Source organism: Natator depressus, chromosome 10, assembly GCF_965152275.1.
Source record: "Natator depressus isolate rNatDep1 chromosome 10, rNatDep2.hap1, whole genome shotgun sequence".
In the NCBI taxonomy this organism is placed as follows: domain Eukaryota; kingdom Metazoa; phylum Chordata; order Testudines; family Cheloniidae; genus Natator; species Natator depressus.
The window spans coordinates 9,083,651-9,101,709 of NC_134243.1; the positions used below are offsets into that span (position 1 = coordinate 9,083,651).

The window sequence follows — 18,059 nt, forward strand, 5'->3', positions numbered from 1 at the left end:
ACAATTAACTGTCTGTTTACTAGCAGGGTGTGCCAATCTGATAGAGAAAAGGGAAACTAACATATAGGTTGGGCTTCTGAAACCCACAAGGCTATATATGAGAGAGGCAACTTAGAAAACAGTAAATGTAGGGCTTATGAAAGATGGCAGCTGGACCCTTCACTCCACAGATTAACTTGCTTAAGTATTCAATAAACAACTGGTCTGTGTGCATCAACAGACTGGGGGGGGAATGTCAGTTTTATCCTTTTCCTTTTAATTGACAGAGAGAATGACATCACCCCGGTGTTGGATCATACTTTCTGTGTGGAACACAATGCTTTTGGGCGGATTCTGCAGCATGAGCTCAAACCAAATGGCAGAAATGTTCCTGTTACAGAAGAGAACAAGAAAGAATATGTCAGGTATCACAGGAAGAATCAGCTGCCCCAAACATAACAGGAAGGGGTTGGAGAAGATGAGTTCTTTATACAATTCTTAGGATCTGAAAAGTGAAGTAACAAAGAGTGCACATTTAGAGGGAGTTCTGAAAATTGTTTTTAGTGAACAAGTGTATGTTTTGTTTAGGACTTGGAGGAAAAAAGATTCACATAGAAAAAGCACGTTGGAAAATCCTTTGCTTTCCTGAAAGTTCCCATTTCCAGCCCATCACAACCACTTGTGTCCATTATAATGACTCCTCCTTTGTCTAGGGAGGAATGAAGACCTTTCTCTGAGCAAGTAAACAGTGGTCCTTCAATCAGGCAGAGCAAATTACTAGAAAATAACTCCTTGGCACTTAAGCCCCTGCAAAGCCATTGGAGTGAAAGACCAAGTTCTGTTCTGAGTTGTGGTTCTCTGCATGGCAGTAGCTTCTGCTGGCACTAAATCAGTCTATTCTGAAGGATAAATAGGTCTAAGGGTCTTAGATTTGGGGACATTTTTGCTGCAGGATTTATAAGGTATAGATTTATGGATTTTAAGGCCAGAAGAGGACTAGTATAATTCTCTAGTCAGGGGTTCTAAACCTTTTCCATACCAGACCCACCTTCTATTTAGCAATATGGGAAGGGCAGGTTATGACCACCTGATTGAGAACCCATCATCTAGTCTAATCTGCAGCATTGCAGAGTACATAGAATTTCATCCATAAATTCCTGGATGGTGTCCAATAATTTGTGCTTGAGCTAGGTACATCTCTTTTTAGGAAAAAATCCAAAGAGAATTCAAGATCACACCTATATCAAACGTAGAGAGCAGGTTCATATTTCTCCCTTAGTTGTTTATTATTATACATATTAATTCATTGCTGCTTTCAGTTGACTTCTGTCCTGTTACTTACTGATATTGAAAAACATGACTAAATTCATTTTGGGATTAGACTTCTGAGCTGGTGCTTAGCAGACATGCCTAAAAGTGGTGATAGGTATTTGAAGGGAGACTGATGGTTGAGGGCAGAACTTTAAGATTTTTTTTCAGAAAATCTGCAACACCTAAGTACAGAATAATACTTTTTTTTGAGGCATTTCAAACATTAATTTACTGCTTTCCCTTAGGCTGGGAATACAAATGCTCTGAATTGATGGGAGATGTAACGAATGATACAAACAAGATCCAGTGACCTATTCCCAGTAACTAGTTAGGGCTGACTTTTCTGGCCTGATTTTGTATGAAGTTTTCATCTTTATATACCTTCCTGACATACCAGTGTAATTTGTATATGTGCCATAAGAGCTAGGAGGAATAAATTGAGGTTTTTTAAAGTTAGTTCTTGTTTTCTTTGTGTTGATATGGAACTGGTAGTTATGGAAGGAAAATGGTCAAAAACGTTTTTTCTGTAAACACAGTTTTTTGTCTATCCAAACCATAATAGGTCTTTGACCAAACTTTTCTACTCTGCTAATATAAAAAGGCCCTGTTCTAACCAGCACATTGCTCCTAACTTTCCATTTTGGGCTTTCCCCCCCCAGGTTGTATGTAAACTGGCGATTTATGAGAGGAATTGAGGCACAATTTCTGGCTCTACAAAAAGGCTTTAATGAACTTATTCCTCAACACTTACTAAAGCCTTTTGACCAGAAGGAGCTTGAGGTACACGTGTTAATCATTCAGAATGACTTTATTTTGTGATCAGGATGACCCATGAGCAAATGTTTAGAGTATTAATGTAAAAATTGTTTTGCCCTTTTCAATTATAATGAACAGTACTAGAAAGCTGTGTCATTTTAATCACAGTTGCTAGTTTGTTCTGGCTTTTTTGTACGCGTGAGATACTAGCATTACGGCTAGGGCTGTCTAAAATGGGAGATGTTTAGACAACATGTATTTTTACCAAGGGCTAATGCTGGAGGGTGGACAGTTTTGGTTTTTTCAGCAATAAGACTGATTCTATATTGCAGATCGCATAAACAGGGAATTGAGAGGGTCTAGCTTGTTAGCCTCCTCAGAACAGCTTGTCTTCTGTAGTTGTTTACAATCCAGGTCATTTATTGACGCTACATAGAGCAAAAATTAGAGTACTTAAAATGAAAGCAGAAAATTTAAGTATAGAATATACAGAAAAGACCTGGGCCTGTTATTTAAAACCTGAATTTCAAAATGCAGCCACTTAAAATAGTATTTTTTCTTTATATCACATTCATTTATTTCTGTTTTGTGTTCTTTCAGTGCAAATGGTTTGCTCCTTTAATAGTAAAGCAGATGTTCTCAGCTTGTAGCTTGCGGACCATTGATGGTCCTGGAAGCACTTGCTAGCAATCTGTGGCATGCCAGCTAATCACATAATGCTATTTCTTGTTTCAGTCTTCTAAATTGCCTTGAAAGGCAAATAAAAAATGCATTAAAAACTTTGTAGCAATGGCAGCATTTGTTTATATGGAAAATATCACAATGTTAAATGAATGTGAATGAGAGGGAAGGGTGTCTACAGATCATGGCACAAGACAGATCCATGAGACAATACTCTTTTTTAAAATGTGGTCCACCACCTGAAACAGTCTGAGTACCTTTGGAGTATACAATATCATTAATTTTAAGCAATTGGATCTTGTATCCCCACTTCCTTATCACCATTCCAGCTGGTTGGGACCGTGGCCTATCATGACTTTTTCCCACTACTCAACATTCCATTTTCACTTATGGAAGAGAGATGAGGAATTTGTTTTGTAGTCTATATTAGAGATGATAAACAGAATAGCGTATAGATATATTTGCCATGGCACAGTTGGCAGTAATCTGGTAAGATCTCACAAATTAAGCAGGGTTTGGCTGTAGTCATTGGTGGGATGGAAGACCTCCAGATAAAGTGCTATGAAAAGTGGTGTGTATGATTCATTAGGTGACCCTCATTTGCCTAAGTCTGAAGCTCTGGTATAGTGTAAGGAGTCTCACTGTGCTTTTCAGGTTACATGTTAAAAACAAAACAAAACAAAAAAACTAGTGATAATTAAAGTAGAGGGTTGGCTCTGATTTCTTCTCCAAAACCCAGTTTAGGTAATTGCATTCGCCTACCTAAAATCCACTTGCCGTTTCAATTGGAGAGGGTATTCACCTCCTGTCTTGAGCTGTTTAGTAGCATTACTATATACTGTGTACCAGAAAACTTTTTCATTGTGGGTAAAATGATTTGTGTATGTGCAGTATATTACAGTTTGTAAAGCAGGTTGGGGTAATAGATATTAACGTAAGATATCATTTCAGTGCCTGTTGCTTTAAAGTGTTTTTTAATTATGTAACAGCTAATAATAGGAGGCCTGGATAAGATAGACCTGAATGACTGGAAGTCAAACACACGTCTAAAGCACTGCATGGCAGATAGCAATATCGTAAAGTGGTTTTGGCAAGCCGTGGAAACGTTTGATGAGGAAAGAAGGGCGAGGCTGTTACAGTTTGTGACTGGGTCCACACGTGTCCCTCTTCAAGGTTTCAAGGCTTTGCAAGGTGACTGATGTGGAGTCTGAGTTAATGCATAGTCGTAGAAGGCAGTAAAAGTTGTTCCATATTCACTGCACAATAATAGTAGCATGTCAATATGTGGTCCTAGAATTTAGTAATCTAATTACTGAAACCCTGCCCTTGAATTGAAGTTCTCATTTTTCAACACCTCTGCCAGTAATGAACACGTTAGCAGTTGCCGGTAGTGAGATGCATTGACAAGTCTGTATTCCTGTTATCAGGTAGCAGTTCAGTTGGTGTCACCACTAGTATGTGCCAGTCTCCTGAGAAGACTATTTTCCAGCCTGGTGTAGTTAAAATCATTGTATATACAACCACTGTATATTTAAGTGCATGAAATTTACAAATCTCATAGGGTCCCTGAGTACACATGAACAACTTAAACTGTTTCTTAAATGAAGATTTTATACTCTGACTCAAAACCTTTGCTATAAGTATTTTTTTATTAGACTTCAAATGTATCTCCCGAAATTGCCTTTCTGGCAACAGAATTTCAGTGTCTTAAGCACATTATGAATGGACCCATTATAGATACATGTTGGCTGAGAATAAATGGAGCCTTGCAGACGTAGTGTTTTGTGTGCATCTCCCAAGTGCTGCTTGCCCTAACAGCTCTCCCATTTTGAAAACGGGGAAGCTCTTATTTAAGTAAAAACCCATATGTTTTCTGAGGGCCATGTTGGGTGATATCTTTGTTCTTAACAAAGCTACTTCCAGCTATTTCCCCAAAACCCCTGGGCCAACTCTGCACTGACTGGTGTGCGCAGTTAACCTCTGGTACATTCCTGCTTGAAATCGGAATGAATTCCCTTCCTCCCCCAGTATTTGGCAAATTCATTATGTATTAGAGCTGTGTTGCTGAAGTGCGTTAACTAGAATATCTGTCTGTAAGGTTCTACAGGCGCTGCAGGACCCAGGCTGTTTACCATCCATTTGATAGATGCAAATACAGACAACCTTCCAAAAGCCCACACTTGGTAAGATGAAGGTGTTGTTAAAATCTGCTTCCTCTTGTGTTGGTGCACAGTATATTAATTTATTTCCATTTGTCCAGTCAAGTCTTCACAGATAAAGGGATACTCATTACAAGAAATAATCAAAGACAATGATTCAGTAATTCCATGTATTCCTTGTGCAGCAGTACAGTAATGGTGTTCTTGCATGTACATTTAGCTATAAAATTAGAAAAAAGGCACTACTAATACATTTGCAGAATTGAGCTTCAAGAGAATCTGAGATTAGCTTTTGCATAGACCAACTCTCTCTCTCTTGTGTACAGGAAGCCATTTTAATAGGTACCCTAAATATTTTGGCATTCAGAACCAAAATGTAGGAAAACTCTTACTTTGAAGCAACACTTTCAATAAATTATCCACTTAACTGCTGCCCTAATATGCCTCATACTTGGGGCAAAGTATGTAGCCAGTGCTGCCCTGTATGTTAGGCACGCTGCTGTCTGACATTTCATTGGACCTCAGACAGCAGTAGTATTGTCTTGATACAGGAAACGCTTTGGATTCAGTAACTTCTCCCCCTGTTAAGCGAGGAAAAAGTTAGCGTTACGATGACTAAACCAGTGCTTCAAAATGCTTTGGATGCTAGCCAGAGGCACGGTAACCTGGTGCCTTTTACATGTTGCAAGTGTTTTCAGGTCAAATATTGCATGGAAATGTTTGTATTTTTATTGAAAGCTTTTAACTTTATTCCACCATTGGAATTATACATTATTATTAAGCAAAAAAAAATTATCAAAAATTTCACATGTGAAAACTAAATTTTTATTTTAAAAAGTGTAGCCATATTAGAGGCAATATTTTTTTTAAAAAAACTAGGTAAAGGGTAACACTGAACAGTGAAGTTAAACAAGCTCAAATGCTAACAAAATTCCTTTTTCCCCAGTTCACATCTCCCATGTGCAGGTTCATGAACTACAGGAAAAGGTGCTAAGTAAGCCCTAATCTTGTTTAATTTGGTCACTGAAACAGCTAATAATTTTCACCTTTACCACGGTTCATTTTATAGAGTACATCTTTAAACATGGGTTAACTAGGTTTTTGCAAGTGAAATGTTTTGGGTCATATACAGCAATGTTCATACTGTTATTTTCATCTTGGCTAGCTTTAACCGGATTGACATTCCGCCTTATGAGTCATATGAGAAGCTTTATGAGAAGCTACTGACAGCTGTGGAAGAGACATGTGGATTTGCTGTGGAGTGAAGAGGCAACCAAAGGAAACAGACACTAGCTCATGGACCACCAGATCAAAAGCTAGAAGAAGCTTGCTGTGAACTTCCTGCTAAGCTGTCTGAAGCATTGGAACACTAGACAACTTAGAGAGATGCGGTTGTTTCCCCTCCTTTGTTGGTGGGGGGAGGGGGCTTTTGGTGGTGGTTCCCAGCCATTTTCTCCCCTTTGTTACAATAATCCCCACCCTCTTCTTCCATCCCCATAAAATGAAATGCAGCCAAGTTCAGCATTTGGCTTTGATTACACCAGATATTCTGCTAGACTTGTAACACATATTGTGATAGGGTCAATGACCTGTGGTCTTTTTATAGGAGTATCAATCTGTAGTTGAGTATCTGAGCTTGGTTTGCTGAGGACTTGCAACTGGTAGGAGTACCTGGCTATTTTGTCTTAAAGCAAGCTTGAGCCTCTTATAGAGTCCAGCAGCTATTGAATATCTGACTGGCACTGGAATTCAGAATTGCACGTTTTAAACACCTGTTAAAACAAATTTCTAGCAGAAAATAAAACTCCATATGCACATGTAACTGAAGTTCTGCCTTAGCAGGAAGCTCTCAGTGAAAGTAGTGGCTCACGTCTAGAAAAATGAAGGAATCCAGGGCAGCTTAAGTGGTGTATATTATTTCTTTTTGGATGTCCTGGTTGAAATTTAATTGTTTTGCACATGGGAAAAATATTTCTCCAGCAGATTCACTTACCATAGTCTGTCCAAATGTAACTACATTTCAAAGAAGCTTGGTAAAGAGAAAGCAAACAGACAAAATTTTCAAATCAGATAAATCCAAAAAGCTGTGATTTCTGTGCCACTGTTTTATCTGAGAGACACTTGTGAGTTGAAATTCTAAAAGATTTTATGAGGAAATTGCTAAAAGCTAAGCTAATGGAACAAAGTTCTGTTAAGTCATTGGCCTTGTGAAAGGTGTTTTTGAGGGGGAGGTAAAAGGATAACTATATAGTGAATAAAGTCTAAACTTTACGTAAAGCTATTGGAAGGTTTTATCTTTTAAGTTCTATAGAGATGGAAATTACTCCAGAGTGCCACGTATGGCATTTTTTTTCAACTATCTGAAACTAATGTTCAAGGTTGGTACTCTAACTCATTTGCTAAAATGGATTCCCAGTGCAATGGGAAACGAAAGCAAATCAAGTACCTGGGTCAAATAACATTTCTTCCAGTTTGCACACCAAGATAAGACAGTATTTTAACAAAATAACATGAGTTCATAAAGAGCAAGTTAGCCATCAAACATGTCTAAACATAAGTAAAGCAGACTTGCTTTGTATAGGATTTTCTTTGGCAAGCCTGATTTTTAGAGAGATTCGTTACTGAAACATTTAACAGATGTTATGGTTATGGAATAGTGCATTGGAATTCAGCTGTGGGTCAGAGATTGTTCTTAGAAAATGTCTACTGGAATATTTCTATTTTGTCTTTTTTAATTGAATTTGATAATAGCTTTAAACTGTGATAGGACAAAAAGTTATATACTTGTCAAAATCCTGGAATCTTCCCCCTTTGTTTTATTTTCCATTGACCATAAGTCTTGTGATTTGATGTTGGAGGTGTCAGAATTGCATTCCAAGTAGGAAATTGTATAATTTTGTAAGATTTGCACAGTTTGGCTAGAGAAGCTCACATGGCAGGATTTTGTAAGAAAGACCTGTTCAGACAGCTGTACGCAGAGTCTTTAGAATCTAGTGGCACTTAAGGACCAGTTTCTGCATTATGGGTTATTGGGCATGGAAGGAGAAATTGTGTGACACTTGCAGTAGAGGGAAAAATGCAACTTTCTGCAGCCGCACATCTGTGCAGTCTTGTATTGGGTAATGTAATTCCACTAGTCCTGGCTTGTTGAAAATGGCTATGAAATCAGTCACTGCCAATGGGATGTATTTAACCCTTTCAATGCATTTGTATGTGCAATATACCATAGGCAGATAAGAAAAATCCAAAACAGGTTGTTGCCCCAAAATATTATATGCTGTCTCACGTTGTGGTTTTTTTTCACTGAAAGGGCTAACAATAAATAAATAAATAAACCCACTAGCTTCACACAAAAGCACAGCTGGCTCTCTAAAACCAATCAAGGTGAGGATGAGGGCTCTCAGTCCGGAGAACTGCAAGTCAGCAAGCAAGTTAGCATGTGATAGTTTCTCTCTTTTTAGATCAACACTTCGTTGGTTGCACAAAATAGGCAAGGATTTCTGTTTTGTAAAGTTCTATGTTTTTATATATTTAAAAGCCGTGCTGATGTCCCTTCTCCATGTTGGCAGCAGTGAGGAGAGGGAACTGTCCTCTAAATTACTTAAGCGATAAATCTTTGAAACAGCTTTCCCACCTCTCCCGTTATGTTGTCTTCAATTTTGTGCCACTACCGTAACAATGGAGCATTAATTTTATATCATTCTGTACATGAATGTGTGAGGGAGGCCTTGAAACTGTCTGGATGGAGAAAATAAACAAGCTAGGCAAGTGTGGGTTTAAAACAATGCTTGGTTCTGCCTAAGACTCACTATTCTGGTTTCACATCTGGTTTCATGGCCAAGAAATTGTGAAAGACAAGCAGAAAGTTGAGATGAGATGGTGCTGGAGGGAACTTAGTCATTGACTGACTGAGGTTTTTTCTGAGTCTGTTCTTGTCACCTCTGACACCCAGAATTTTAAAGCATGTTCTTTCCCTTGTGGTCTGCCAGCATGAAGAAGATGGAATGTGTTCTCTGCAACAACTTCCAGTGTTTGAACTGGTTGGTTGTTTACAGACTTGCCCAAAGAATAACACAGAAAAGTTTACCGTTCACATTTCACCATCACCCATCTGCCTTGTACACAAATACATTTTGGAGCAGACCTGAGGAAAGTGCAAGTTACATCTTCTGAATTCTTTCTTGTACCTATTCCAAAAGCAAGTTTAGAAACTGCTCCAGTGGTACAGACTTTCAGTACTTGCCCTGATATTGCTTATCAGCCGATCCTATACACTCAGGGACGTAGGAGACCACCACTCTGCTTGTGTTTTAAATCGGGAAGAAATGAGACTGCTTTATGAATGTTAGTTAACTTGGGCATTATGTTTGACAGAGCCCTGCTTTAAAAGGCTGCTTGTTGGTTGAGATGGTGAAATCAAAGCTTGCTCAGCTGTACATTTTTAGTTCAAGTCAAGGAAGGTGGTTTTGAAATCCTAGCAGATTTCATAAAAGTAAAGACCCCGCCACCACACACTCTGTGCCCAGGGTCACTGCTGTGTCGCACAGCAGGGTCCCGAAACACAGTATATGTGATTCTGTTTTTAATTTGTTAATTTTTGTTCCTTGACCACTTTATAATGTATTTTTAATTTATTATTTTGTAATGTCTTGTTTAAGTATTGCTGCTATCCTTGTTATTCTTCCCACTGTTTTTATTGCAGATTTATTTTGTGAAAGTTGTACACTAAAGTTTCATTTTATGTCTAAATCAAAGTATTTAAAGAAATACTAGTTCTATTTAATGTGGTTATGGAACCAGCTGGAATAAACAGTGATTGTATAGTAGGCTGGACCCAGGAGGTCATGTTCATTTTTGTTACATATGCAATAAACTCACAACTTTAAACTCTTGGTATCTACCATTTTGTTTCTCAAACTGTGGATAAGAAGTGATGATTGTGACTAAGGGAGTGATGTCAGTCAGCCCATATTTGGGGAATGGTAGAACAGTAGGGAAGGCAACAAAGAAATGGATTTGAAATGCAATTAAACTGAGTATTTAGCAAAGCTTACAGTAGAACCTAAGGTGTTTGACAGTCTGCATCTATAATGGTTTTTACAAAAGTTTTGTAAAGCATTGGTTAATCACTAATGCAGCACTAACAATGATGGACGCTCTAGTGGTGACCAGACACTTTTACCACAGCATTGTCTAATTCTCTGCAGACAAGCTGTGAAAGATAGCAAAGAAATCCGTTAGATTTAACTGAGAACACATGGGTTCTTCAGATGAAAATCTTCCCCAGGTAGCATTCGTTATCTTTTAAGCTGTACAGTTTGTTGGGACATTTTTACCAGTCCTAATTTGCTTCCCTCCTCTGGCTTGTCATGATTTTTGCTGCTCCTTCTGCAGCTTCCTTCCTTTCTGCAAAATCTCTACCCTCAGGAAAAACAGATATTCCATTTTAATGGTACTTGGGTAAAAGTAACTGACAAGTGTGGTCTCATATTACTAATGTTTTGCTTTGGCAATGAGAAACTTATTTTACCGAAGTGACATAGACTAATGCTTGGCTGTATTTCCAAGGTGGATATGGGTGTTCTGGGGTTGATACAGAGGCATGTGTTGTGGCATAGCCTTTCCTGTCTAAAGCTTTTCTTGCTATGGTTTGTTTGATCTTCATGTATATTGTTACAAAACTGGGATCATTCATCTGTTTTTGCTGTTTGTTGTTGAGTCAGTTTCATGGTATAATAAGTGAATCTACATGTAATGAGTGAATGATTGTGGCCTTAATCCAAGTTTTTCCTTTTTCAACCAGCTAGTAGGGATTTAACCACTTTTGCTGATGGTTTGGAACAGAAAAAGCCATCAATTCTTCACTGCTCTGTCAAGCATTTGTGCTACCTTGTGTTTTCTTTATTAAATACTTTGGAAAAAAAATTCCTGGTCTCCATAGACTTCTTTTGGTATGCAAACCCATAGTGCTTTGGAATTTTTTTTTTCTTCCTGACACTCTAAATAGGTGGCTGTCTGTCAATTAATTGATACTTTTTTGAAGTGAGGGTCTTGGATTTTTTGCTTTAAAGCAAATGAGATGATAGGGCTATATTGTACTCTCTGAACTTTTGGTAGAGACAGAAAAATGTAAAGTTTCTGCTAAAGGAAAATATAGGGATAGTTAGTGGACAAATAACTTGCCCTCTTATAAACAGAAATGCAGGAGGTCCAGATGGAATAAACCTCTTGGATTACGTTTTCCATTTCCTCTGCCTTCTTTCAACAAGTCTGGTGGAAACAGCATCTGGTGATAAGGATCTGCCCATTAATGACCTCACTTGTTTATGTATTTATGATGCTGCCTGTGGTGTGCTATGCACTGTACAAACACGCGGGAAAACAATCTCTGCCCCAAAGAGCTTAGTTTAAAAAAGCAAGACAAAAGGTGGTGGGAAGAGTTGTAATATACAAACAGTGGGATAGGTGGTGATTGGTAAACTTATTTAATACATTTGTACAAATGTATCTTATATTTTGATCCCCAGCTACCCCCTTCCCTATCCCTTTAGTTCATTCCACACCCCCTGCCTCTTTCATTTCCCTTGTACCCAGCCCTCTTCTGCAGTTACCCCATCTGTAAAATGGAGATCATTATACTGACTGTTGAAAAGCGCTTTGAGATCTACCAAATGGAAATCTCTTTGAGTGTTATATGGCTGAGTTGCAGAAAAACTCAGCCAATCAGAGCAGCTAAACAGAAAACACCCTTTAAAGTCCACCTCATCTTTAATCCATACATTTTACCTTTTGTTAATTACACTTTCTCATTCCTTAACCTTAACCTTAGTGGAATTATCTCTGAGTTGTAAAAGGTTAACCAATAAGCTTGATGCTTATCAGTTTCTGTTAACAATTTAACTCCACCCATGGTCCTGGCTGCCACCGGCAGTCGAACCCCACCTAAAACGTGGGAGTGCTGCAGCACCCCCTGCACCCAGTTAAATGTTTAACCGTGTAACCAATAGAATTTTAATCAGGTACCTGGTTGTTTTTACATGTTATTTACATGCCTAATTTATTACCCCTTTCACTCTCCCTGCCCTCAGATGCCCCCGGTTACGTCTCTCCTCATTAGGCCAGAAGCAGTTCAGAAACACGCTGGTGACATCAGAGCACCGTGAAACGTCGTGTTACTGCTTCTTTGCCAACCTCTGCTGCAAGACTTACTTCTTCCAAGAGAGGTGCTGGAGCTTGTCACTGCTGCTGATGGAGTAGGTGCTGCAGCCACATGCCCTACGCAGCTCTGTCCACTGGTCCCAGTGCTTAAATGGGGAGTTTGGCTTGCAGCGTTGAGCAGAGAGGTGCCAAGGTCACGGTAGTGTTTTCTTAGCTAGTGGAACCTAGTTAGGGATGTTCACCCAACAACTGAGCCATATTTTGGGTGGCTTTACCAGGTATTCATGGTTGTGGGTTGCTAATTACGGTATGACCTGGAAGGGGAGGGTTAATTGTTCTGGCAACTAGTGATGGTGCTTAGTCTCTCTAGACTCTCATTGGCTGTCAGTTATTTACTAGGGGGATTGTCCAAAAAAATGCTTGTGTATTGGATGTCTTCTCTGAGCCCTGCTTGGGCCAGTTTTCTTCCATTCATCTGGCAGCACTGGTTTACAAGAGGTTTGCAAGGAGATAAGTGAACAGTCACAAGGAGTTTGGATTGGAAACTAAACTGAGTTGCTGGTCTCCAGTTGTAGGGCTCTTCTTGGAAAATTAGGAGCTAGGCATCCAGAATGCAGGCTGCTACCTTAAAAGGGTCTCTCCAGGCTGTTCGTTTGTGGCTGGGATGTTTAAAGAAACCGGAGGGAATCCGGTGTCCCATTCTTACGAAAATTGAATAGGATTTAGGTGTCTAACTCAAGTTCCTTTGCAAATTCTAGCTTGTTTTAGCAACAAAGAGTAAAACCAGCTTGAACGATTTCTTGGGGGTTGTATTTTCCAAAGGGGAGCTGGCCCAGGTCACAGGGGAACTACCTTTTTAGAAAAGCTGATTTGTCTGCGCTTGGAGCAACCACAAACCTAGACAGGACACTTGAAATTAATTTACTAGTCGTTGGGTGTCAATCTTGCCCCATGTAAATGGATGCTATAGTGATGAGTATAGATACCTTAAGATTTACCACCAAAGGTTTCTGGGAAAGCAACCGGTTGTGGCAGTAGAAGTAGAATCCTTGAAGGTTCCTACTTAATTACACAACAAATTAGACCTCAAAGTTTATATCGAACTACCTAGTGAATTGCTGGTCATGCTACTTGGGTAAAGGGTTAAATCCTTCCAGGGACTGGCATCTACTGAAGATTTGAAACTGATTAGCAGCCACTCTGCTGTTTAAAACAGGAGTCAGGACAAAATGTACCCCCCAGCTGCTAATCCTGTCAAAGCCTCTAATTGATGGTGAAAGATTCATTTAAACAGAACCAGCTGCCCTTGCGAGCCAGGGCCTATCTATTGGGAGCTGAAGACTGTCTTTTTTTTTTTTTTTTTTCTTTTACAGGCAGATGCCCTTTGATGAGGAAATCTTTGAGAAGAGAGAGAAATTATGGGAAGTCTGTCATGGTTACATTTACCCCACTTGTGCCAGGTTTCATCACGATTACATAAGATGATAGGAAGAAAATTAACACTTCCAAGATCCCCTTGTTGAATCTGTTTAGCCACTAATCTTCGCTTTTGTATGCTGAGAATAAGGGCTCAGCCCTACTGCTGTGTGCTGAGTGGGTGGCTGGTCTTCATTCCTTTTACCAGCTCCTCTCTAGGGGTCAAGTCCCAAGTGAGAGGGCTGAGCCTGGGTGTGGAGAAGACGCATGGCTGAAGCTACGTGTGAGGATAGGATTCCACTGAAATGAGATTATGCCTTCCAGCAAAATCAGGTGTGCCCGGGGATAGCATAGGGGCATTTTTATCACATGACTGAACAGATGGGGGAAGCAATTATATAGGTGAACTTTCGTGATGGCCTGGAAAACTTGCCATTGAGTGAAAAGCTAAAGAAGTTGAATCTATTTAGAAAGATCAAGATTTATCAAAGAGAAAGTTAAGAAGGCAATTATCACAATCTGTAAGTACCTACATGGAGAAAAATTTCTGGTTGTCAACGGTTCTCTAATCTAGCATAACAAGATCCAGTGTCTGGAAGCCAAAGCCAGACAAATTCAGACTAGAAACGAGGTGCAGATTTTTAAGGAACGGGGATTAACCATTGGAACAATTTACCTAGGGATTTGGTGGATTCTCCATCACTCAACATCTCTAAATCCGGTGTGTGTGTCTGCTCAACCAGAAGTTATGGGCTTGGTACAGGGATCCCTGGGTTAAATTCTATGGCCTGTACTATGTAGCAGGTCAGACTAGACGATTACAGTGGTACCTTTTGGCCTTAATCTCTGAAAATACCTGATCCAAAACTCCTAGAGCTAGCACTGATGTGTGTTATTGTTGGCTCCTGGTCAAGGCATGTGTTGGACTGAGATGCAGTTGAGCAACTCTGCATCAAACCTTGAGAAATGATGCAGGGCTTGGGGTGGGGAGAAAGCAAAGGAGAAAAGGATCTTTTTCTTCTCCACCGAACCAGAAAGATCTATCACTCACCCAGATGATGGAGATGGTACCACAAGCTTCTCCCAGGACCTTGCAGAGTAGATGAATCCCTGTGGTCAATTTCAAGTGCTCCTGCTCTTAGTTCTTTCCATCTTCCATCGATTCCTTCAGTGTTACTTTAACTCTTAATATGTCTGCTTAGTAACTCCCTGTGCACCGACTCTTTGCCTCCAGCCTCAGTGATCCCTAGGAGGGCTCTTCAGATAGAGCGTGTTAACATGTGTCTGAAAAACAGAAGCAGCTCTGTAAGAGGCCAAACTACACAAGCTAGGCCCTGTGTCCCTGGAAATGAAGGTTTCTGAAACCTTCTAGTGCTTGGCCGCCATCCTATTTGGCTCTGCTCACCTCCTGAAAGGGGTTATTAGGTTGGCTTAATGATTGCTGTGCTTTTGGCAATCAAAAATTGTCAGCCCACAACAATTCGCTGCTCTTGGCAGAGACTGCCACTGGTTGGCCCCCTCTGCATACGAGCAGAGGTATGTATGTATGGGGAGAAATTATTTTCTGAACTTTCTGCTGCTTACAGAATAGAACCTATGGAGTGGGTGGGAGGGGACATAAAGGGGTCCCAGGGTGTGCTCAGGAGCTCAGCGGGTTTTGGGGGAGGAGGGGTGCTGTGCGGGGAACGTGGACCTGCGCCTAACTTCATCATATTGAAGTATTTTGGCCTCTGTTTTCTTTTGTTTTGCAGCAGCATGATCACTCAAGGGGCCTTCGGTGCAAATGTTGACAGCATGTTTTCTGCGGGTCATTGAGATGATAGCCCCAATCGTTAGTGTCAGGTCCATGCGGCACAGCGCAGTTCCTCCAGGCCTGAGGATGCTCAGATCTGGTTGCCAGGTTGGGAGGTGTTTGGATCCAGAGTGCAGGCGCACGCCCACTCATTACAGGAAAAGAACATGACCGTAGCAGCTGTGAGGTCTGAATGGCTCTTGACGTGATCCAAGTCTGCCCGAGGAAGAAGCCAACAGTCTTTATTCAACTCCAGTTACTAATTTATTTCCCCTTCTCTTGAAGGGCTGCCAAGGATGCAGTGAATTCTACTGCAGCAGTGTCAACCCGCTGACCCCACTGTGACAGGCTCCTCCTGAAGACTAATTTATGACTTAATTGGCCATGACGTGAAGAAATGCCATTAAATAACCGCTTTCAAGGGGACGATCTTCCTAATAATTACATGTTGTTGTTCACTGAGAGTGTTGGTTTGATGCGCATCCATGTGGATTTTGCTGGGCCCGGTGCCTTTACAGTTAGCTTGTCCACTGAACTCAAGGTATGCTCTATGTGCTTCAGCTTGAGGAGACATCAGGGCCAGAAAGTTTAGCAGAACTGTGCGGGAGGGGGACAGGGAGGGCCAATGTAAATTAGAGGGGATGGAGGATAAGAGGGAAGGGCAATGAGAAAGCAAGGGGAAAATGTGTAGCCATCATATGTGAGGGACATTGTGAAGGAAGGAAAAAGAGGCAGGAGTGTGCAGAAGATAGACTGGGGAAGGCCTAGGGGAGGGGCACTAGAATGCCGAGGAGAGCTATGTTTGTATTGCATGTGGAAACCAAGCAGCTCCTTTCCTTTCTGTGCTTAATGCCCCCGAGACTGGCCTAAGGTGGTAGCCCCTTGCCAGAGCAGGCAGTGTTGATGATGGGGAAGATGCAGAAGCGAAGCCATCCTGACTTCCAAGGTCCCGGGGGGGAAGGGTGAGAATGACTCTGGGCATGAGGATTCAAGAGGGAAATGGCAAAAAGTCAGGAATGCAATAGTAGAAGCCTACCCAGTGTGCCCAGTTCATCCCGTCTGCAAATTATGGTATTGTGGGCTAGTGGTTAGGGCAGGAGGCTGAGACTGGGGCAAACTGGCTCTGCCACTAATTTGCTGTATGACATTGGGCAAGTGGTTTCACTTTTCTGTGCCTCGGTTTCCCCATCTGCAACAAGAGGATAACAGCCACCCTTACAAATCACTCTGACACATTCCAATGGCAGTGCTCATAGGGCTCCCTTTCAGCACCCTGGACAGCATTTCCCCCCCCACCCCTTTTCCTTGGTTTTGACACCAGATTATTTCTTCACCACCCGGGGCTCAAAAACCCAGCAATGCTACTCCTTGAAGAGTGGACACGCTGGATCTTCATTAGCCAGAGCCCCCTCCTTGCTAAGCCTTGATTGACACATCGCTCCCATTTTCCCCCTTGACTTCTTGTGCCTGTCCTGAAAGGAGGTTGGTGCTTCCCCAGTGGCATTACCGGACCTTCACGTTGGGAAGCTGTAATTCAGTCTTGTGTGCTCTCAATCAGAGATCTTCTCAGCAGTGCCCGTGGGTCCCTGCCTGTGCCCTACACATCCTCCAGCTCTAGTATGAGGGTATGTAGGGAGGGGCAGACCCACCACTACTCTAGGTCCTTCTCAACCACCTGTGGCTGGACACGACCATCGCAGTGTGCTTTTGTGGTTATACCCAGAGGTAAAAGTAAGCTGGTCCAGTCCAGCATACTAGACCGGCTTCCCTGGTGGGGATTTAAAGGGACCAGGACCGCGGCCTCTGCGGTGAGCCCTGGGCCCTTTAAAACACCACTGGAGCTCCGGCAGCTCCCCGCAGTGGCCAGAGCCCCTGGCCCTTTAAATCACCTCTGGAGCCCTGCTGCCGCTACCCCGGGGCTCCAGCAGCCAGGCTCGGGCGGTGATTTAAAGGGCCCAGAGCTCCACGGCGGCTGGAGCCCTGGGCCCTTTAATTCGCCCCAAGCCGCCTCTGCAGCTGGTAGCTCCAGGGTGATTTAAAGGCCCTGGGGCTCCCAGCCAGAGCCCTGAGGCCTTTAAATCTTGATTTAAAGGCCCTGCCTCTTCTGGTTGAGGCCACGCCCCCTCAGGAAAGTACCTGTAAGTCCCTTAGGTTACTCTCACCCCTGGTTATACCTCTTGACAAGAATGTTTGTATCTCATGCTGATCGTCAAAGCCTTCAGGAGGGAACTTTTTGACCCCAAACACAGCATTACAACACTGGCCAGACACAGCCCTTTGTTTGGGCATGTGCAGGAGCAGAGTTGCCTTTCTCGGGAGCAATAGCTATTGGGTCCCTGCCAAAAGCGGGGTATGCCTACAAAAACCTCAAGAGTGGTTCAGCCGGTGGTGTGCTGGGAGCCTTTGTCCTGCGCCCCAGTATCCTCTTGTTCTTACCTTGTGCTTCCTGTCTGTCTGCATCCACCCATTGTCTCACCTTATGCTTAGATTGCAAGCTCTTCGGGGTATGGATGCTGCCTTTTCATGATGTGCTTGTATAGGCCTTAGCACTGATCAGTGATTGGGTTCCTAGGCATTACTGGAGAACACATCATAACAGACTTGGGGCACCAAGCGGCTGCTCTGGCCTGTCATGTCCTGTGTTCTAAAGGCCTTGCCCAAAGGCCCACTCCACATAAACCTAGCAAAGACAGCAAGGGACAAGTGAAATGGAGAGCCGACGAACTCCGAGGGATATTGGTCAGGATCAGCCCATTTCGTTAGCAGTGTCCTTCAGTCATTTAGGGCTCTCGTCTGGTGCTCAGGCT

At 41.9% G+C, this 18,059-nt stretch overlaps 1 protein-coding gene across 2 annotated transcripts in view; it reads left to right on the plus strand.

Moving 5' to 3' along the window:
* The window catches only part of SMURF1 (SMAD specific E3 ubiquitin protein ligase 1), a 58,870-nt gene extending 48,149 nt beyond the window's left edge, over window positions 1-10,721 (plus strand). Inside the window, exons 14-18 of one of the 2 annotated variants that reach the window (XM_074965146.1) lie at window positions 267-404; window positions 1,950-2,070; window positions 3,717-3,918; window positions 4,835-4,910; window positions 6,052-10,721. In XM_074965146.1, the coding sequence (XP_074821247.1) occupies window positions 267-404; window positions 1,950-2,070; window positions 3,717-3,918; window positions 4,835-4,910; window positions 6,052-6,151 (637 nt within the window). In that variant the 3' untranslated portion in view covers window positions 6,152-10,721. Of the gene's footprint in view, window positions 1-266; window positions 405-1,949; window positions 2,071-3,716; window positions 3,919-4,825; window positions 4,911-6,051 lie in introns of both variants that reach the window. The other variant, XM_074965145.1, reaches the window with a different exon arrangement.
* The last annotated feature ends 7,338 nt before the right edge of the window (window positions 10,722-18,059 follow it).